Raw genomic sequence first — 22,712 nt, 5'->3', positions numbered from 1 at the left:
CACTGCCCATTCATTTCAACAGCAAGCCAATAGGCCTAATTAGGGCCCATGCTGCCGCCGATCCGTAATGAAAGAACAAAGCCAAGATCACAGTGGGTGAGACTTTAATTGTTTGTGCTGGCTACTCTTCTCATTTTGAAACTATTCCAAAAAAACATGGAGGAGAGGGCTGCTGATCACCAGGCTGGGTACAACAATGTTTTCAAAGAGAGTAGCTCCATAATGACACGCACACTAATATATGAAAGTGCAATCACAGAATGATACCTCTGAACATGTTTCCTGGCATGAAAATAGAGCCACTATGTGCGGAAACATTTCAAAAAACAGGCAGTTAAGACTGTCCAAAACCATCAGGCCCCTGGCAGTGTTAAAGCCTGAGAGAGTCTCTGTGAAGCAGTTGGCTGGAGAGGAGGAGGAGGAGGAGGAGGAGGAGGACACAATGTGCGCTACTGTGCCTTCACTCAGTAGCCCACAGCATGCCGCTGCTGAAGTACATTTCCACACAGATTTTTCCTCACAGATTCCTCCTCCTTCAGGCTCAGAAGGATAAAGAACGCTAGGTGTTAAATCACAGAGAGAGAATATTGATGTGACAAAGTGTGTGAAAAAGGAGATTAGCTTCACTCAGCACAACTTTATTTACTTTGTTTAATCTACTGATTAAAGTTTTTCTCTCAAATCAATGTGCATTTAAGAGTATTGAAGTTTCATACCACGCCATCATTTTTCAATGATACTTCTTTGTTGAGGGAGCGATATGGTTTAGCTTTACATTAGCCTTTAGCTTTTGTAAGATTTCACAGCAACACAAAGACAACCAAGGGCATCCAATGCTCTGTGGAACACTGACTTCAAACCATAAACTGTATGTAACACGGATGTAGACTCAGTGATGTCACCCATTGGTTTCTGAAGAGGTGCTGGGATGGAAAACACCATATTTTAAATTCTGACTCATTCTGACATCTGATCGATCTAGAAAAAAGCAAAGAGGTGGAGCTGAGCTCAGCAGGAACAGCTTCATTCTCATTTAACACGTTAAAGCATATTGTGGGTCTTTTATACCTTTATTGAGAGGACAGGACAGTGGATGGAATAGGACACTTGGAACAAAAGTGGAGAATGACATGCAGCAAAGGGCAACTGGTTGGAATTGATCCCAGGTCGATTTCTTATAGGACCATGGCCTGTATGCATGGGGAGCGATTTAATTTCCAGGCTAAACTTGCATCCCTCTGTTTCTTATTAAAGCTTGTAATCTGTGACATCAAATGACATAATTTGAGGGAATTTGACCAAATGTTCACAGTTTTCTGTGGAGCCAGTTGTTCATGCTCTTTTTGCTGTTAGGTTCTTATGCTTTGTTCTTTTGTATGCCTTGCTGTCAGTTAAGCACTTTGTAAAACATTGATTTTCAAGGTGCTTATAAATAAAGTTATTATTATCATTATTATTATTATTATTATTGTTATCAAAGGCTGTATGTGATTTCTATCACAGATGCAGTAGGACTCCTGATTACATGCAAACAGACTGATGTGCAGTCCGTTGTCCCTCCCACTCCAGCATTTGTCACTGTAGACGAAGCAGCAAACCGGTCTCAAACTATAAAGCCTATGCGGAAGTGTTATAAACTGTAATTCATCAAGAATCCACTTGAGGCTGGCTGCAGAAACACCGGAAACCACATAGACACCAATTAAAAAAAGACGATCTTTGCAGCATTAATAAACATGTTTACAGCCTGGTTCAAAAAACGGCTTGGCTCTGCATAGCTAATTTCTCTATCGGCACACACTGTGCGGGGGGTGGATTTTTTTCTAACACGACGGTTCAGAAGATATTATGATTACGAGTTTTAGGACATGACTGACTTGACTCTCAGATGGGAACACATAGCTGTTGGCTAGGAGGCTCAAACTCTGCCTCTTTACATCACACTCTGCCTGGTTGAGTTCCGCATTTCCAATATGGCTGCCCCCGTTGATTGGCTTCAAAACAGCACTCAGGAACAGATGGGTGACGTCACAGATACTACGTCCATTATTTATGCAGTCTATGCTGTAGACCAACTCAGTGTTTGTGTGTAAGACTGTTCAAAGTCTTACTGCTGTGTGTGTGTTTAAAGTTGTTGTGTCTATACGTGCATCTCTGTGTGTGTGTATGGGTTAATGTTGTGGAGTGTGTGCTTTTCACAGTGTCCTGTCACACATGGGCAATAGTCTTGATATAATGCAATCACACAAACATGCCTCTGCTGACAGGCGTGCCTGAGCTACACATTTCACTCATCCACCCCTCTTCTTAACATCAAGTATGTTTGCATGTTTTGAATGCTGGTTTTGATGCTTTCATGTAAAGTCTGTCTTATGCGTGTTGCAAAATTTGGCAACTGGAGACCATCCAGCTCATTAAAATAATTACTGTACATCTTGTTATTTACACACACACAGTTTGACTTGTGTTTGCTGCAGTGACTAATTATTAGCTTCAGTCACAACACTCCCACTCCTACCATCTCTCTAGTCAACACTTTTTATTGTATGCTTATTTGTGTTGCACTATGCATGTGTTGACTTAAGCCTGTCCTTTCATCATTTGTATTTTACATGATAATAAAAAGAGACATATTTAAGCCATGGACTGCTTTAAGATTTTATTATGTTTTCTTCAGTGCCATAAAGTTGTGACAGACTGCAGAAAGTAGTGCAGAAGAATTTCATATAAGCTTGTCAGAATCAGTAGGAAAAAAAAGTATGCCACTGAAAAGTGCTGCCAACTTAAAGTTAAATAACTCTGAGAAATCATAGAAGAGTAAAGCAGACACCTCAGCACAACTTTAAAATCTTTCAAAGCAGATGCAAGCAAAGGAAAAAAGGATGTGACTTAAAAAATGTTGCACTGAATATGAATTGAAAACTTGCAAGACAATGTTGTTGAAAATGTCTGGAGCTGCTGTGCTTACATGTTTATATTCTCCCTGTGAGTGAAGTGTTTTCGTGGAAAGAGTTGTTGCTCAGATGAGAAACTAAAGATCAAATGGAAGAGGGTGCACTGCAAAAATATTAATCTCAGTGAAGCATATACGGCATACACGTCTTACTCGAAATTAAAAGTGCCTTTTTAAAACTTAAGAAAAAGTGAAAGAATCAGTATGAAAGGTTGAGTACCTGATGTATGATTTCTTTCAGCAGATCATTATATAGAAAAGAACTGAGCCTATAATACTAACAAAAAGAAGTGTAATATCCCTTTAAGGTTAACATTAGTGAAAAAAATGATGCCTCTCTCAAGTCAAGATCCTGTTTTCTTCAGTTTCTTCCTTGTCAGATGGTTAATGAGCTTCATGTGAACAAAGACAGTATCAAAGACATTATTACAAGGACAAACAACAAGCAGTGCATCAGTTATCTTATGAAATTGGCAGATGTTCTCCAAGGTAGACAAACACATACAGGATGCAGCACAGACACATATACTCACACACCACACGTGCACACAGACATGCTTTCCCACTGAGGGATGAGTCATTGAATATTGAGAGCAGCATCTCCTCACCAGAGTAGGTGTGAGGTAAATCAAAAGGCAGCAGTCAGGGAGTCATGAGGGGCAACACACACACACACACACACACACACACACACACACACACACACACACACACACACACACACACACACACACACAAACACATATCTTAAAACACCATCCTCCTCACTAACTTATTGCCTTATATTGCTTCTTCTGAAGTCTCCTCTGAGATTCAAGGCAGGGAACTCGGGGGACCAAATTTCTAAAACTTGAAGGAGACAAACAGCCCAGATATACACCAAGCGCCCTCTGATGTAACCTCTATCTCTTCCTTTTTCATGCAGACACAAACACACAAACACACACATTGTGTCTCTGTATGAACTTCACCCACATATGTAGGTACCTCGAGAAAACTAATTTCAGAGAGTCACCGGCCCTGAAACTATAAAAAATGAAACACAAAAGGGGTCAAAAATATGAAAGAAAGATGAGTGTGTAATGGGGCTATGGAGACATTACTTCTCTCTCCATAAACTCCTTTTCTCTGTAAAGTCTTTTTTCTATCAATATGAGAAAAGAGTTAATAGAAAAACAGCTCATCTGTGATATAACTTCAGAGCGCTGTTATCGCTCTCTTATTCCGTCTCGCCTTCAGTGTTTCGTTTTTTCCAGCTGAACTTGAACTGTGATGCAAGCTCTTTCACAACACTTTCACATGATTTTCAAGTGTGAGTGAAGACATGAGGACACACTAGCATGCCACGCGAAAATTATTATGAGGCTGGAATGTTGGTTGTGGTTACATTCACACTGCTATTAACCATGTCTGCAGAAATTAGCAATGTTCAAAGTTTGAGAGGAGAGAGAATTTAGATGCAGAGGCAGCATATTGGGGAAAAAATGGCTACATTATGTTTGCCTGTAATGGGATGACCACAGTGTTAAACAGTGTGGGTTTATGATACTTAAATAGAGCAGACCACTAACTAATTGTTGTAGTACTTTTTTGTTGTTATAACAAGCGAAAATGTCTACTGTCACAGTCATAGTGAATCTAGCTGAAATCATGCCATTCAACTTTTACTTGAATAACTTGTTTACATGTTGGAAGCAAGTTAAACATTGGAAATTAATGATTTTAAAGATATTTTAAATTGACTTGTCACATTTGACTCATGCACAAATTGAATAAATGCCATTATTGTTGCCCTTTCATGCATCTCTTCATCTCCAACAATCCTTTCATTACACCCTTTTTCTGTTTGAAAAACTGAAAGATATTGTGGCAAGTCATTAAACAGGACATTTCATGACAGAACAAGCATGGATGTAACTAATGGTTTTAGTTATGGATACTTATCATTTAAATACATAAGTTAAACACCCTCTTGTGGTGCATTCAGGGTCACTGTTACTGTTAATGTCACTGAAATGGAGCAGAGTCTTCATGTTGTCAAATAAATAACTGACTTGTGCTGCACTCGGAAACAAGTTCAGGCTTATAATTGTGTAAGGAGTAACTTGTTATTATTTTATTTTATTTTATTTTTACTAATTTTTACTTATTGAAACTACTTTCTTGATTGTACTTTTGTCTGACTAGTTGCTTTTAATTTGACAGAAAGGACAAGCTGTTCTTCAAGCCATGAGCTAAATAACAAATATATTCAAAGGGCAAGGGTCATTTACTTCTGTAGTGGCTCTGACTGCGACTATGTGACCTCTGTTTTGACAACAGGGAGTGTTATTACTGGTGAGTGCAAATAGCCTGATAAAAAATAAAGTCAAAACCATAGTCAACTACTAAAGTATTTGATTTCATGGTGACCTTTGGATATACTTGTGGGAAAACTTAGGGTGTTTTCACACCTGTAGCTCATATCATTTCTGAAGATTCAGATGATAAAAAGATGATACACTATTGCATTTCCCCTTGGGTATTTTAGTGTTAATACTTATATTGTAATGCCAGTTAAAGTACATCATAGGGCTGCCATTACATCAAAGCTTCCTTTTCCTCTGCATTGGTAAACAAATGCCAAGAGTACAGGTGGCACTTTGTATTGTGGGAAGCTGGCTTGAAGATGCCAAATAACATTATCCTGGTAACCTACCAACAGTGAGGAGGTGAAATGCCTCCTTGACATTTGGGCAGAGGAGCAAAGTGGTCAAATGTTGGACACCACTCACAAAAAAAAATAGAGGTTTACAGCTCATGAACAAGAGGGGCTTTCACCGCTCTGCAGCAATACACGAAGGCCAAGTAAATCCAATAGCCGTGCGTAAAGATACAAGACTGTGGCTGTTTTCGAAACCGCCTGCTACACTAGCAGTACCTACTGATTTGGCCAAAATTCAGTATGTAGTAGGTAGTATGTGAACAAGAACAAAATCTGCAGTATGCCAAAACTCCCCGGTTGTCTAATGATTCTGGCAAATTTCTCAGTATGCATCAGACCAGTCTGCCTCACGTACTGTTTCCCAGAATGCACAGCGCTCGTTACGCTTCTTCTTTTTAGATGGGGGGGGGGTAATGTGAAAATTATTCAATTCCATACAAACCACTTCTCAACTTTTTAAATCATTAGTGAATGCTAAATAAGCAGTTTCTCTATCGGCTTCGCCTTTCTTTACTTCCGCTTTCCGAAACTGGAAATCCAGTGACGTCTGGCTCAGCATGCTGTAGACCAAACCCAACAGAACAGTCATACCACAAACTAAAATCAAATGCAGTAGGTAGTAGGCAGTACCTACTGCCTACTACATTAGTAAGTAGTATGTAGCAGGCCCTTCGAAAGTGGAGGTCAAAATTATCTGAACTATACCAGCTGTTTAATCATTAGATGTTTTTGATTCCTGTGATGTTGCTACACCTAGTACCAGCTCTTCTGTTTATATTGAATTGGAGCAGATGCTAAGTAGCGTTAGCCTATTGCTAGTTATTTTTTTATTGTTATTTTTTGGGGCATTTTTTCTTTCATTGTATAGGACAGCTGAAGAAAGACAGCAAATGGGTTAAGTAGAGAGTGGGAGATGGCATACAGGAAATGGTCGTGGCTGGGAGTCCAACCAGCAACCGCGGCAACGAGGACCATAGCCTCTGTACATAGGCAGTTGTCTCAAACCTCTTGGCTAACAGCACCCCAGCCTATTGCTATTTCCATGCAAACTACGCTACCTACCACTGGAGTGGGATGAGTCAAGCAGCTATTTGCTCATGTTGCCTGGTTGATTGCGTTCTCACTGCAAACAAACTGCTCCAGGGTTCAATTGGAAGTGATCCAAGACCCCCTCTTCTAGGCGATCTGGGTTTGCTTGTTTTGATCCGCATCAGAGTGTGACTGTGTGTCCACATGACACAGGCCAAGAAGAAAACCGCCCACTTACGGAAAAACTTCTCAATGCAATTCAGGTGTGAAAGTATCCTTAATGTCTAGAGTTGCAATCTAGTTGAGAAAAATTCATTGAAATGCTGTTTCTCACAGCAGTCATCAATTGACATTCAGTGTAGTGCGTCATAAAATCATCCTACAGATACTTCAGTCTGGTAAATATGGTATTCTTTCACAATTGTCCTTATATCTGTTTTTTTATCGTTTTGTTTTTTCTTTGTGCAGATGCTCAACTGTTTGGTTCAAGCATTGTGAACACACTAATGTAACTGCAACAGGAATAAAAGCAGACATAGACATCCTGCTTGCTGTGATGGATTGCCTGTCTCACACAGGTTTAAAATTTTAATCTTGGGGGCATCAATTTTCTTCCCTGTTTGTTTTTCTTATGTCTCTCCAAATGGATGACTGGGTGCATGGAGGCAGAAAATTCAACTTGGAACTTCAACAAAGAAGGAAACTCATTAAAAGCTTGTCATGGTTCTCAATCCAAAATGCTTTTTATCTATTTTTGGACAGATGTTCCTACCTGGCAAGTAGCAACAGCTGTCCCCAAATAGTATTCATAAAACCAACTATGTCTATCATTTCCGTCATGTATTTAGATGTTTCCTGGTACTTGTAGGAGAGGTACTTTTAAAAACTTTAATAAAAGGTTTAATTTTGTTAAAATATCTGCAAGAGTTTGCAACATGAACTCACATCAGGACTCTGAAACTGAGACCAGCAAAATGGCATTCAGACAGCATTTGCCTTATTCAGGGTTCCCACTCCTTTCCAGAGATCATTTTCCAGGACATTTCCAGGACATTTTCATTGATCATCAAGCTGGTATGACCGTCTAAGTTTAGTTCCTAATTTAGTTCCTAAATAGTCTAATATGTTCCTCTCAGTGGAAGTCTACATTGAAAGACATGTCGTCTATGGCTATCAATGAAATCATCTCTTACATACTTAAAAAATATGGCAAATTGATAATAGAACAATGCAACCACAGATGTACAGCACTTCACTTTATTAGTGCAACCAAGTAACAATGATGGGCAACTCTCATCTCAGCTTTCTCTTCTCTCAAAAAATATAAAATGAGCTGAGAAAAAAACAAAAGAGCCTGCAAAGGAATCAGGAAGCTGCCTTATTGAAATAATTAAATAATAATAATGATCAGAGGATCAGTGCATTAATGACCTAAATAGATCTGAATGACAAAAATGGCCACAAATGTTTCTCAACTCAACTCAAACTCAAAATATACCTGCTTAATCATGATATTCATCCTGCTAAGTGGTCGATATAAAACAAAGCAAATGTCACGTTTTTTTATTTGAGTTACCGTAAACTCTGAAAAAATCGCACCGGTGTAAAGACGCACTCTGTATTTGAAGATCTGTCAGATATTTAAAAAAATGTAAACTGTCTTCCTGCATGGCGATGTCTATTATGATCAGCGATGTCTACAACGTGGAGTTTCTGTGCAGCTGTGTCGCTCTTTTTGTTCCGTTTGTTTTCAGTATCGGAATTTGGACTCCTACTAGCTAGAGCAGGGGTTCTCAAACTTTTTGGAGCCAGGGACCCCTTACAGGTGAGAAAATTGTCCATGGCCCCCTCATAATTGTAACACATATTAAGCACATTAGTGATGTGTCATGATCAAAACCTGCGGCTCTGAGAGCCGATGCTTTATAGTGAATCAGAAGAGCCGGCTCGCATCAAGAGAGAGCCGGCTCCCAGTTTTTTCCTTTCGCTGCTTAGCTCTCACAGTGCTCAGGCCCTGCTCTGCTCACAGCAGCTCATAGGTCAGCATGGTGGCCATGCGGCCAATCATATGTGAGGATATAGGATACAGGTGATGGAGGGGAGGCTGTGAATCCTGGCTTCATCTGTTCTTTCAGAGAGCGTCTTCTTGAAGACCGGGCAAATACTCACTGAGAGGAGAAATCGGATCAGCCCATCCAAGCTGAGGCATCTGATTTTTCTCAATGCCAACCTGAGGACATTAATAATGTTTGCTTGAGTCTGGTTCTGGTTCTGTTTGCTCGTGTTTGGTTCTGGTTCTGTTTGCTTGAGTTGGTTCTGGTTCTGGTTCTGTTTGCTCGTGTTTGGTTCTGGTTCTGTTTGCTTGAGTTGGTTCTGGTTCTGTTTGCTTGAGTTCGGTTCTGGTTCGGTTCTGGTTCAGTTCTGGTTCGGTTCTGGTATGGTTCTGGTTCGGTTGTGTTCTGGTTTGATTCTAGTTCAAGTCTGGTTCGGTCCTGGTTCGGTTCTGGTATGATTCTGGTTCGGTTCGGTTCCGGTTCGGTTCTGGTTTGATTCTAGTTCAAGTCTGGTTTGGTTCTGGTTCGGTTCTGGTATGGTTCTGGTTCGGTTCGGTTCCGGTTCGGTTCTGGTTCCGTTCTGGTACGGTTCTGTTTCGGTTCTGGTTCGGTTCTGGTACGGTTCTGGTACGGTTCTGGTTCGGTTCTGGTTCGGTTGTGGTTCAGTTCTGGTACGGTTCTGGTTCGGTTCTGGTTCGGGTCTGGTTCGGGTCTGGTTCGGTTCTGGTTCGGTTCTGGTTCAGGTCTGGTTCGGTTCTGGTTCGGTTCTGGTACGGTTCTGGTTCGGTTCTGGTTCAGATCTGGTACGGTTCTGGTTCGGTTCTGGTTCGGGTCTGGTTCGGTTCTGGTTCAGTTCTGGTAGGGTTCTGGTTCGGTTCTGGTTCGGGTCTGGTTCGGTTCTCGTTGAGTTTAATTCTGTTTCTGTTTGCATGAGTTTGGTTGCGGTTCTGTATGCTTAAGTTTAGTTCTGGTTCTAAACCTAACTCTAATCCTAACCCTAACCCTAATCACAACCCTAATCACAACCCTAACCCTAATCACAACCCTAACCCTAACCCTAATCACAACCCTAACCCTAATCATAACCCTAACCCTAACCCTAATCACAACCCTAACCCTAATCACAACCCTAACCCTAATCACAACCCTAACCCTAACCCTAATCACAACCCTAACCCTAATCACAACCCTAACCCTAACCCTAATCACAACCCTAACCCTAACCCTAATCACAACCCTAACCCTAATCACAACCCTAATCACAACCCTAACCCTAACCCCAACCCTAATCACAACCCTAACCCTAATCACAACCCTAACCCTAATCATAATCCTAACCCTAACCCTAACCCTAATCACAACCCTAACCCTAATCAAAACCCTAACCCTAACCCTAATCACAACCCTAACCCTAATCAAAACCCTAACCCTAACCCCAACCCTAACCCTAATCACAACCCTAACCCTAATCACAACCCTAACCCTAACCCTAATCACAACCCTAACCCTAATCACAACCCTAACCCTAACTCTAATCACAACCCTAACCCTAATCACAACCCTAACCCTAATCACAACCCTTACCCTAACCCTAATCACAACCCTAACCCTAACCCTAATCACAACCCTAACCCTAACCCTAACCCTAATCAAAACCCTAACCCTAACCCTAATCACAACCCTAACCCTAACCTTAATCATAACCCTAACCCTAATCACAACCCTAACCCTAATCACAACCCTAACCCTAACCCTAATCACAACCCTAACCCTAACCTTAATCATAACCCTAACCCTAATCACAACACTAACCCTTATCACAACCCTAACCCTAACCCTAATCCTAATCATAATCCTAACCCTAATAACAACCCAAACCCTAACCCTAATCACAACCCTAACCCTAACCCTAACCCTAATCACAACCCTAACCCTAATCACAACCCTAACCCTAACCCTAATCACAACCCTAACCCTAATCACAACCCTAACCCTAATCATAATCCTAACCCTAATAACAACCCTAACCCTAACCCTAATCACAACCCTAACCCTAATCACAACCCTAACCCTAACTCTCATCAGAATCCTAACCCTAATCACAAACCTAACCCTAACCCTAATCATAATCCTAACCCTAAGCCTAATCACAACTCTAACCCTAATCACAACCCTAACCCTAACCCTAATCATAATCCTAACCCTAATCACAACCCTAACCCTAACCCCAACCCTAACCCTAACCCTAATCACAACCCTAACCCTAACCCTTATCACAACCCTAACCCTAACCCCAATTCTAACCCTAATCAGAACCCTAACCCTAATTATAACCCTAACCCTAACCCTAATCCTAACCCTAATCCTAACCCTAACCCCAACCCTAATCATAATCATAACCCTAACCCTAATCCTAACCCTAATCCTAACCCTAAACCCAACCCTAACCCTAATCATAATCCTAACCCTAACCCTAACCCTAACCCCAACCCTAACCATAATCACAACCCTTACCCCAACCCTAACCCTAATTATAATCATAACCCTAACCCTAACCCTAATCCTAACCCTAACCCTAATCTCAACCCTAATCACAACCCTAACCCTAACCCTAATCCTAAGCCTAATCACAACCCTAACCCTAATAACAACCCTAAACCTAACCCTTACCCTAATCACAACCCTAACCCTAACCCTAATCACAAACCTAACCCTAACCCTAATCACAACCCTTACCCTTATCACAACCCTAACCCTAATCACAACCCTAACCCTAATCACAACCCTAATTCTAATCACAACCCTAACCCTAATCACAACCCCAACCCTAACCCTAACCCTATCCCTAATCACAACCCTAACCCTAACCCCAACCCTAACCTTAATCACAACCCTATCCCTAATCACAACCCTAACCCTAATCACAACCCTAACCCTAATCACAACCCTAACCCTAACCCTAACCCCAACCCTAACCCTAATCACAACCCTAACCCTAATCACAACCCTAACCCTATTAAAAACCCTAACCCTAATCATAACCCTAGGATCAGGGTGAGAATGATTTTGTAACAGAATAAATGCACACAATTGGGCAATTATAAGGCTTCTCATAAAAACACTGTACGTGAAAGGGTTTTCAACACAAACCATTAGTTTTTGCTAAATTAAGGTAAAATATACGGCTACAAAAGATCCTAAATTAAGAGTCGTTCGGGAGTCTCTTCTTTGGGGGCCGAGTCAAAAGAGCCGGCTCTCTGAAAAGAGCCCAACTTCCCATCACTAAAGCACATGCTTACTACCATTTGCACTCTTAGTTGCCCTTGGAACTATTTGTATTGTAAAACGTATCAATGTTAATACTTCAGACCTATACCATAGTGATAAACAGATAACACTTCAATTTGAATCAAGTAAATACCACTTGTATACTTTAAAACAGAGGGTCATTTCATTCCTTGTGGACTCAACATGACAGCATTTATACTTTTCAAGTAATTGATCTTAAACGCTTTCAGAAAATTAACAATAACAAGACTCACATATCCCTTCGAGCCACCAAATGGTACCATAACAATGGTGTATATGCTATTTTGTAATGGCACAGCACAATTTTATGATTTACTAGAAATGTATTCAAATTATTTCACGGACCCCCCAGGCTATGGTTCGCAGACCCCCAGGACCCCACTTTGAGAACAACTGAGCTAGAGTACGGTAATTGAGCCAAATGTACCATAAAACATAAACAATATATATACCCCCGTTTTCTGTGAATGCATGATTATGAAGTGAAGGAGAAAAAAAAATTGAGAAAAGTTGCGCAGTGTCGCTGTCTTTTCCAGCACAGCATGCACTCAACTTTCAATGAATGGGGATGTGTTTTGTTAATCGGGTCAGGTCAAACGCAGCCATGTTGGAATAATTTTCCAGGACTAGATGTGATTTTCCAGGACATTTTACTTTTTATCCCATTTTCCAGGTGTTTTCCAGTACTGGAAAACTGGTCAACTGTTTTCCAGGTTTTCCAGGTTTTCCAGGACGCGTGGGAACCCTGCTTATTGCATGCACATGTGTATTTCCTTCTCTGACCTTTTAAAATAGCTTTGGTCAATATGAAAAAGGTTGTTTATTAATTGTTGCTTTCTTTCTTACATTACATTCAATTTTTGAACGATATATCTTTTAAATCACTAAATGGATAACCATGTCCTCTTTTTACCTGCATGTGTGGATGTATTCAATATTTGAAACAGTTCCTGTCACTAGTAACAACATCCTGCCTATGTGATATTGTGCAGCATCTGTTGAGTCTCATATTGATTACACCTCTCTGATTCAGTTGCCTTTCTCTGCCTGTGTTCGTCTCTTTGTGTCTACTTTCTGAACCAGACAGAACAGGTTTGACATACATCAGTGCTGCACGTGTCTGCACAAACCCACACCGATGCATGAAAGACACTACCAAACTGTGCACACACTGGGGCTTTGTGCTGCTCATAAGGCTCTCTCAGTATCAGACAAGCCTGGTCTGGTTCTGTGGGAAGCTCTGCGGGAGCTGTCTGGACTTTCTGATTGAAGGAAAATCTCATTACGTATTAGCTGCAGGCAAAAAAAATGTGATTAATGCGAAGAGGGGACATTCATATAACATACATCAGTACGCTCACAGATAGTGTCCCAGCAGTACTGAGGAGAGTGCAGTTATTAGATACCTCCTCTACTCTCTAAAACAATGACCAGAGTGAGCCCGAATGTGTAAGGGAGTTGAGATATGCACCAACAATGACTCAAGGTCTATCTTCTCCTTCTGAGAAGTGCTCGCTTGTGTGTGTAAAAATAGTTGAGAATCAAGATAAAAAAGGCTTACAGTTTGTAGACAGATTTTATATGTACCATATTTCGGCGTGTGTTTTGTATTTGTATGTAGGAAAAACAGACATGGACCTCAATGATGTCATCTTTTCATTAAGATGTCCTGAGTGGTATCAAGAGCTATCTGTCACATCCGGTGCAAGATTTGCGAGCTTACCACAAAATGCTGACATGGGTCTTCACAGAAAAGTCACAGAAACGCTTCAGCTCCCTGGTTTCCATCCTCTCACAGCTAAATGTCTCATGGCAGCACAATCCATATATAGCCAGTTGACTATTTAGGATGACACTGCAGTGACCACTGACATAAAGTAGCAATCCTTAACAATATATATGTATTTTTAGAGCAGTGAGTCAGGACCTGCAGCCAGGCTGTTAGAATAGCCAATAAAGAAACAATGACAGACAGTGACATAGGCGCTCTGATGGTTTGAAATGTTCTTCAGAGTTGACATATTCTTAGTCTTAGTTTCTGTTGCAAGGTTTCTGCACAAGCATCCTCCTAGGAGGTCAAATTTGACTCATTGCTTATAAAAATTCAGCTACATTCTCCTCGCGGAATAACTTCAGCAGCTGCATCAAAACAAAGTGCCTCATGAAAATTTAAAATATATTTCTCAAACCATTGAAGTTTCAAGCTCTGAACCTTGAGTCATTATAACAAAGTTTTAGTTATAAAAACAACATTCACTCTTATTCTTACTCATGCTGCATTCAAATCAATCATGAGATTTTTTTGACATTACAAGCTTTCAGGTTTGCACAACACACAGTATATCCCAAAAAAATCATCAGCCAAGAATGGGAATACATATTGATTTAATACTCCTTTAATACAATTTGAAGCCATAAAAGCAACTAATAATAACCACTGTCATTCGGTTATGAACAATCCTTCACATTCTGACGCAGTAGGTGGTGGTTTGCATTTCACAGCAAGAGAAAAACAACTAGCAAAAATGCAACAAGGGTCAAAAATGTCTCACCAGTGTTGATGTTTTTCACTGTGTAAGATGAGGATAACAACATTGTAATTTTCAAAATGTGTCGCAACATATCTTGCAAGAGGAAAACAAAAGTCTGCAGGTTTTAACAACAAATTCCCCTTGAAAAATCTTCAGCACCATGAAGATTAGTACCAAAAAAATAGCACTGTACTGCTGATTAAACAGGTATTTGAAAAGTGCATTAAGTTTACCAGAGACACTAACTAAAGCAATTAATAACAAAATCCCCAAAGATATCCCTCCCTGCCTATTTTGATGTGATCTCTATACACCTTAACATACTGAACATCAGTGACGCAAGTTTTATCACAGACATGTAAACTTTTGATGTTACAGTAACAAAGTCTTTGAAATGGCTTTCATTTTTTATTGAGGGCCGCTCTTTACTTTTTGAAAAATGCCAGTATTTTATCTATTGAAATGTCTAATTTGACAAATATTGTTTGTAGTTGGTTGAATTGTTCTTTAGTTGACTGTCATGTCTGATTTGACAGACCCAGGGACCATGAGCTTTTTAAGCTAACTCTGGCTCAGCAGTTGTGTTGTGCAAAGTCCCTGTCATTTTAACTAATAAACTAAACTAAACTGTCAAAGCATCAAATCTACATTTTAAGTCTATAAAAGCCAAACTATGTAGGTATCAAGTTTTAACACTAGTGTTGTCAGTTAGAATGTGTAGGTATACAGTTAAATACTAATATACATCTATTGTTGTTGACAACAACGTAGACACTCTAACCATAATGTTTGAATAAACAAAACTTTATGAACTTCTTTCTGAAATACAGAAATATTTAAGTAAGGAGAAGGCAATCATTGGTCATCGGCTCAAAAAATCCATATTGTGCATCTCCACATTTATTACATTTCATCTACGAATGTGTGTATTTTGAAAATACAGACAGGATCGTCCACTTACAGACAGGGAAAGCAAGCAATTAGAGACCTTTTCTTAACATACCTTTATATGTCTCTGTCTTTTAAACTTCAACAGATGGGTGGCTTTGACTAATAAAGATATTTCCAATAAAAAGTTGCCATATTTTTCTAATTTTCATTCACCTCTAGTTTGTTAGAAAACCTTTCAAGAGCTGAAAGCCAGAAAAGTATCCGTCTTCTTCTATTGATAAAACAGGTCATTATTTGCTCTGGGCATGAAAACTGGTGACGTGCAAGGACTTCAGTGTTCACTGTATATGAAGCGCTAACTTATAAAAGAGAGATAGAATTGAATAAAAGCTTGATTTTCTTGCCAGACTTTCCTTTTCCCTGAACTCAAGCAGACAGATGGGTCATTTAATGAGAAACACAGCAGAGAATCTGATTTTTATCTGAGAAACACCATGTGTCTCTGAGGTTGGTCCAGGCGGTGAGGTCTGTCTGTCAGCCTGTGGCAGAATGAATGATCCCTGGCCATAGCACTGGTCCCCTGCCATTACCTCGATGATATTTCTCCACTGCTAAATGTCACATCAATATTCACTGCCAGCTAATTAATCTCAGCTCTAACAGAACCTGGTGGCATCTCACATCCTGTTGGAATACAGATGGCTCCGTTGCTGGACCTTTTAGTCGTTACACATATTGCCCAGAACAGTCATATGTTGCAGTTCAAACACTCGGCAACCTCATACATCCTTTACTTCTTAAAAGAGTAAGGTTTCAGGCAGGAAAACTTGAGCAGTGAAGGCGGTAGCAGCACAGTTTGACTTTATTCGATTGTGGGCTGAGGGTATTTCAAGGATAGATGGAAAAAGAAACAATTTTTCACAGGATGTTCTACAGGAGGAGGATTTAAGTCTGCTGTAGTCGGAGAGTGATAGCCTAAGCGTTACAAGGATGACATGACATGAGCAGGTGATTACTGGAGACGAACAAGGTCAAACAGCTCAGTGGCCCTCCTGTTGCTGTATGAATGAGCGCTGGAAGAATAAAAGAGCTTATGTTGTCTAATCAGGACCCATTGTTCTTACAAACACCTACTGTCTTAGTATGCATGTCACATATCACAGAAGTCACCATATTGAAACAGTGGATATTTCCCTCTGACGTCTAGCTCATGGTAGGAGGCTCAGACTGCTTTATGATATTGTGCTGCTGTGTTCAAGGTTGAAAGTTACATAAATGTATGAGACCTAAAAATACATTGTTTTCTAAATGCTTCTTCAGAGATCAGCAGCTAAAAAGTCAATCATAGATTATGAAAATCTATTGGAACACAGGCCATAATTCAAGGTGATACAACATTATTTATTGCCTGATAGCCACAGTTGGATGCTAATATTAGCAGTAACGGTTTATTAATTATGGGATAATGTATAGAGAGCGGGTGGTTATATGAAATATAATTATTTTCACAGTAAGAGAAGACCCAGTAGTTTTCCTTTAAACCAGCCAAATACTTAAACAAGTTGACATTAAGGATTGATTTTAAACATGATTTTAAAGTGATTTACTCATGCAGCTAATAAAATAGTGGCGCGTTTAGGGCAACTGTACTCTTATTAGCCTACTTGGATGTCAAATTCACATTTCTACTTCACATTAGCCTGCTTTGCTGTCATAAATGACACAAAACAGCTATTTAAGGTCCTCTTCACTGTGACTTTTCTGTTGCTTTTTCTGTTGCTATTTTTCTCTCTCTCAACCAGTCCTGTTAGTCCAAACTAGGAATCTTAAGTTTTGTCCTAAATGAATAAATGGAGAATAATTACAAAAAAAAAACCTTCGTGTTGTTTACCTATGCTGTCAGAAATGGTTTTGCTACATGGTCAAAAGGAAGAGATGAAAACTTTATAAATGTGCTCACCTACTTCAGCAGATTGATTTAATATGATGTGTATGATCTGGTTGTTCCTGGAGGCCCTCTTGTTATTCAGAAATAATGATGTTATTATGGGATTTTGACCAATCCAATCTACCATAGCCGAATAATGGGTAAAAAAGCCAGATATAAATTTGTGTTAAACTGTTCAGTAGGATAGAAGGGAATTCTTCACTTGCGCTAATATTGACCAGGAATTGATTTAATGCTGCTATTGGCTGCTGTGACTAAGCTGGTGTAGCTAATGTGTTATCAAATATGTTTTACTTTGTGGTATGTCCCAAATTCACTCTACAACAGTTAGCAAGCTAGCTTGAACTATAGTGAGCTGAGAATTTAAGCCTTTCCATAAACATTGTGTAACACTCAAACTTTAATAACAGCTAACAGTATCAAACAGTAATGTTAGCTAAGAAGTGGTTGAATGCAAATACAAGCTGCTTTACACTGCTTATATTTTTAATAACTTGACAAGGCTGGATGTTCCTCCAGATTTTTACTATCTCTTTTTTCTGCAGCTAAAGAGTTGGGAAGGCAGTAAAATCGTGAATTATTGTCAGAATATCTGGATTTATACCGTTAAAAAACCTAAATACAGTAGTACAGAATAACAGCATTTAAGCATCCCCCATTGGTGATGATGTCAGATGAAAATGGCCACTGCATGAATGTGGTGAAAAGTATTCTAATAAGAGTCTGTCAAATCTGTCATTGTGTGCATGATTGTCTTAAAAGAAATAAATACACTAGATGCTATTTTTGGCTGTTTGAGCCAGTATAATGTAGTCACTTTCAAGTCTAATGACTGGTTTGGATGCTCTGCACATAATGTTCAGTGCAATTGCTTCTTTCCCTGAGGTATACATTACTGTAATGTTTTTTTTTCTATTTATGTCATGACTGTATGTCGTTCTAAACTATTTTAGGCCCCAGGTGATTTAGTAACTTCCTGCACTAAGAACTTGCTGAGCAATATTAGCTAAAACCAGAGAGTGTAGTAGTCGCAGTCTTGGAAATTTGAATTTGCTGAAAATCAGAGAGCATAAAGAACGCAGGAACCTTTGTGGATTTAAGAGGAGTGATTTTTCTCTGTGGTTCAGATATTATTCAAGACTGCAGCAGAGCTCAGCCCTTACCTGTCCCACATAGACCAGCAGTCTTGCGTTTAAAGGGCTCTCATCAGGACTCAGCCAGAACTCAGAGTTATCATCAGACGATACAGAGAACTGGAAATCACCTGGAGCAAGAAGAAAATGATCAAAGTATGTGTTAGTGGGAGTGGATATGTATAACCTCAGATAAGTGTAATCACACTGGTATCAGAGAAGCATGGCCTCGTCAAATAGATTCATAGGTGTAAAATGTATAAAAAATTATTGCCCAGACTGCCGCTGGCAGCCGTCAGATATTATACATGTGGTCACAGATGTATAAAACTGTTATTACAACTGAGTTTCCAATTGATATGTGACAGCAGAGTAGATAGGAATAACATTTGTGCAAGGGCACAGCACTGACAGCTACCAAGTCTGGGAAATAAGGTTGCACATGATTATAAAGATGAGGATAAAGTTATCAATTTTGTCAGTATGTTAATAGTTTGAGCAACATTACTTCTTTTTCTCCCTGTGGCTGAGGTACAACTTAAGTAGTGGCCTGGACATTTCCTTTTTATGTTGTGAAACCTAAGAAACAACTCATATCTGTATGACTTTGCAGTGCTTTCTCCTCACTGTTAAGACTGTGATGACCTAATAGGGATGCATTGGATATTGCAAAATGCAGTGTGCACTGTAGGGCAGATACATATTACAAGTTAAACATTGAATTGTCTTCATGTAAAAATATAAATGATCCATAGTAAAAAATATACATACGTATATAACACACATATACTGTTCTGATATACTGCAATTCAACAGCTGTGGGTTGCATGCACTGTAAATAATCATAAAAGCATCTCCATATAGCTAATTATTAATTAAAACTCAATCAATCTACAGTAACATCTAAAAGGTTGTATCCTGTAGTGGAAGGTGAAGGGCACTTGTTAGAGTGCTTGTTTGAATCCAGATGATTGTGTGACCTTTGAGCTATTGGCTAGAGAGAGCCGAACCACCAGCAAAAGCTACATTAAAGTCTGAAATGAACACTAATCTAATTAATAAACTCATATTCTGCAATTTGTGTAAGGGCACTTGGGCGTAAGGCTTTTCAGTTACCATAGCAACTGGGCTTGAGGGTAGGTCTGTGAGGGCAATGAGATTTAGCTGTGAGATCTCTGGCATTCAGCCCTAATAAAAATGTGAATATCCACTATATTAGTGGCTCTGAGGCACTTGGATTAACAGGGCTGGTGAAATTGTCGACTTTCATAAAGAACACATGCTTCAAGGCCCTCAGCCCCAGAGGATTGACTCGCTAATAAGATGAGCTAGTTACCATCTCTGTACGGGTGAAGGAAGCCAAATATTCTCAGGCCATAGTTCTTCCATTTTGGAGCCACTGCCAGCTTCTTTACTGTGGTTCTGGTCTGCAATAACAAACAGGGATACATTCAGGTCAGGAATACAGCAGCTGTTGCATTAACTAATAGAGGAAAAAGCATTGACAGTTATTTTACCATACCAACTAATACAACACTCACTAAACCAACAATTTTACACTCAAAGCTTAGCACCTGTAACTTAGCACAGCTATAGACTCTGTAAGATATTGACTTTGTCTCTGTGATGTCACCCACTGGTGTCTGCAAAGACGTTTTGAAGCCCAACGATGTCAGGCATCATATTGGAAATTCTGACTCAACCTTACTTTCAATCAACCTAGATACCAGCAAAGAGGTAAGCAAACGTGTCCGTAAATGTAGACTGCTTGCTCTAACATAGGCTACACCTTCTCCAAATAAATAGCTAACTACCAATCAGCTACTGTCATGCATTTTAAATACAAAGTGTATTTGGAACTTGCTTCCTCGCTCAAAAGTTACCATTAAAAATCTTGATGATAGAAAACTTGGGCGTAAAAAATAATCCCTATGTTGAAACTGCTTGTGGATCAAAGTGTAAGCTAAATTTTGTACCTCGGTTGGGCTAATCAATGGACTGGCTAAGGTTGACTCACCACACCAAATAACTTACCTTAAGTCTAACAAACTTTATAACACTGAGAGACTACATTAAAAAAAAAGGTTACAACCATACTCCATCCTCATTGTGTGTATAAGTATGCTAGCAGACATTTGCATAAGATATTTGTCAGTCCTTATATTTTTTATGATCAAACTTAAAGTTACAATAGTTCTGGCATTTGATTGGAAGAAAAACACAGTTACTTTTTCTACAAGTCTTTTATGGTAATCGATGAGGATGCTAAGAAGCTAATGCTTAGAAGATGTTCCATTTGCCTCCATTTAATATTAATATCATGTATGGTAAAAGTTAAGTGCAAATACTAAAAACCTCAGCTTGAAAACCTTTAAAAAAACCCAACCATTTATTGTGCCTTCAACGTGGTGTAGTGTTAACTTAATATGTTAGCTAGCAAAAGTTGATAGAATATGCCAGTAAAAGCTAGCTAGCATGTCATCTCTTGCTAGCAAGCAAATGATAGCCTGCCTCTATCTAACTGTCTTTCTAACTTTACCCAAAGTTAAATACCCATTTTCCATAGGTTGCAGAATATTTGATCAGTGGTTAGTCTCCCACTGTTTGTAATTGTAAATTGTATGTGTGCTGTGGGAGAATTAGCCTGAAAGATGTAGCAATAGGCACTTGAAGAGAAGAGGCTTTACACACATTCTATCAAATTTATCTTTTGCACAACTTTTGACAGACAGAGGGTAACTCAGCCTGATTTGTGATACTCACATGAGGGTAGAGAGGAAAGTGCAGATTCTTTCTGAGTTGGGCAACGGAGGAGCCACACCAGTCCTCGAACACATGCAGGTTTGCCTGGCCCTTATACTGCAAACACACAATCACACATGGAGAGGAAACAAGTCAGTGCAAGCAGAGAGTGACAGCAACACATTTCCTATTGCCATATGAACTGGTGCCAGAAGAATGATGTCTGCGCTGGGATGTGCAGTATGTAATTTAAGATCCCCCCTGCCAGGAGACAAGAGTTCTTGGGGATATGTGAATTCAAATGTTCTCACTATAGCGGATAAGAAAAAGTGACAGAGAGCTCATCAGGAGTATCAGGGGGGAGAGTGCGAACTGAGAACGTCTGGAGCAGTTTGTCAGAGCTCATCCCCTGCCCATATACTGACATTTGTCTGAATTACACAGGGAAATCACAGGACACAGCAAGGACAGATGGTGAAACCAGCCTGCCTTGGGGTAGTGTTCTCTCTCACACAGATGCACACACTTGCGTATCTGCTCAAATATGAGAAAAAATGACTCTCCAGTGACTCGAGTGTCAAAGTCACACTGTTCTGGAAGTGAGGGGTTTTGGGTCACATACATCTTAAAAAACACAACTTTTTTACCCTCTTATATAAACAAGCATTAACCATACAGGAATTTATGCTAAGAAAATGTGACACAGACTAGAGGTGGGGGTGTCATACCTTCAGATATAGCAGAGGTTAGGGATGCAGCTTAATGTGCAGATGTGCAGTTGCAGTTACACATTTGCACAGATGCAAAACAGCTAAGCCCAACTCCTCAGGCATCTGTCTCAGTTTATGATTTGCGAACTCTTGAAACTTTTCAAACCACATGATCAACCAACTATATCAACACACATTCTGCGCCCACATATGCCACCCTGTAATGTGTGACAGCAGTCCCAGCAGGCTCTTACTGTAATGCTGCCACAGATATTTGGAACATCATAGAAGTTCAGCAGAAAGCCGATTCATACCAAAGGACTAAGAAAAGATGGGCTCCCTGGTTGGATCAAAGGAAAAGCTATGGCACAATTTTATTTGATGGAGGTAGCCTTTTTTTTGTGTGTGTGGAGTAGCTGCCGGCTTTGTAGTCAACAAGTGTGAGGTTTTTCAATCAATAACTCAGGCTGGGAGAAATGACCTCATCAGCAGGATTAGAAAGGTGAGACAGGTAAAACACTTTGGTGAGTGCTACTCTGCATCCATTTCCACATAAAAGGTAAAGTGACGTCGATGGAGGGTGTCGTGCTCCTTCAATATCATACAGGCATTCTAACAGATGGCCTGACCCACACTGGTATTTATTTTATTCCTCCCCCTCACTCTCTACGGTCACATACGTGCCCTGAACACTGACAGCAGCAGCAC

General features: G+C 39.8%; 1 protein-coding gene across 1 annotated transcript in view; it reads right to left on the bottom strand.

Moving 5' to 3' along the window:
- b4galnt4a (beta-1,4-N-acetyl-galactosaminyl transferase 4a) overlaps positions 1 to 22,712 on the bottom strand; it is a 209,213-nt gene that overhangs the window by 60,945 nt on the left and 125,556 nt on the right. The window contains 3 exon segments of the mRNA XM_034685728.1: positions 18,583 to 18,683; positions 19,889 to 19,979; positions 21,316 to 21,411. Of these exon segments, the coding sequence (XP_034541619.1) occupies positions 18,583 to 18,683; positions 19,889 to 19,979; positions 21,316 to 21,411 (288 nt within the window).

Source organism: Notolabrus celidotus, chromosome 6 (genome assembly GCF_009762535.1).
Source record: "Notolabrus celidotus isolate fNotCel1 chromosome 6, fNotCel1.pri, whole genome shotgun sequence".
NCBI classification, from domain to species: Eukaryota; Metazoa; Chordata; class Actinopteri; order Labriformes; family Labridae; genus Notolabrus; species Notolabrus celidotus.
This window is presented reverse-complemented; position numbering and strand designations above follow the sequence as displayed.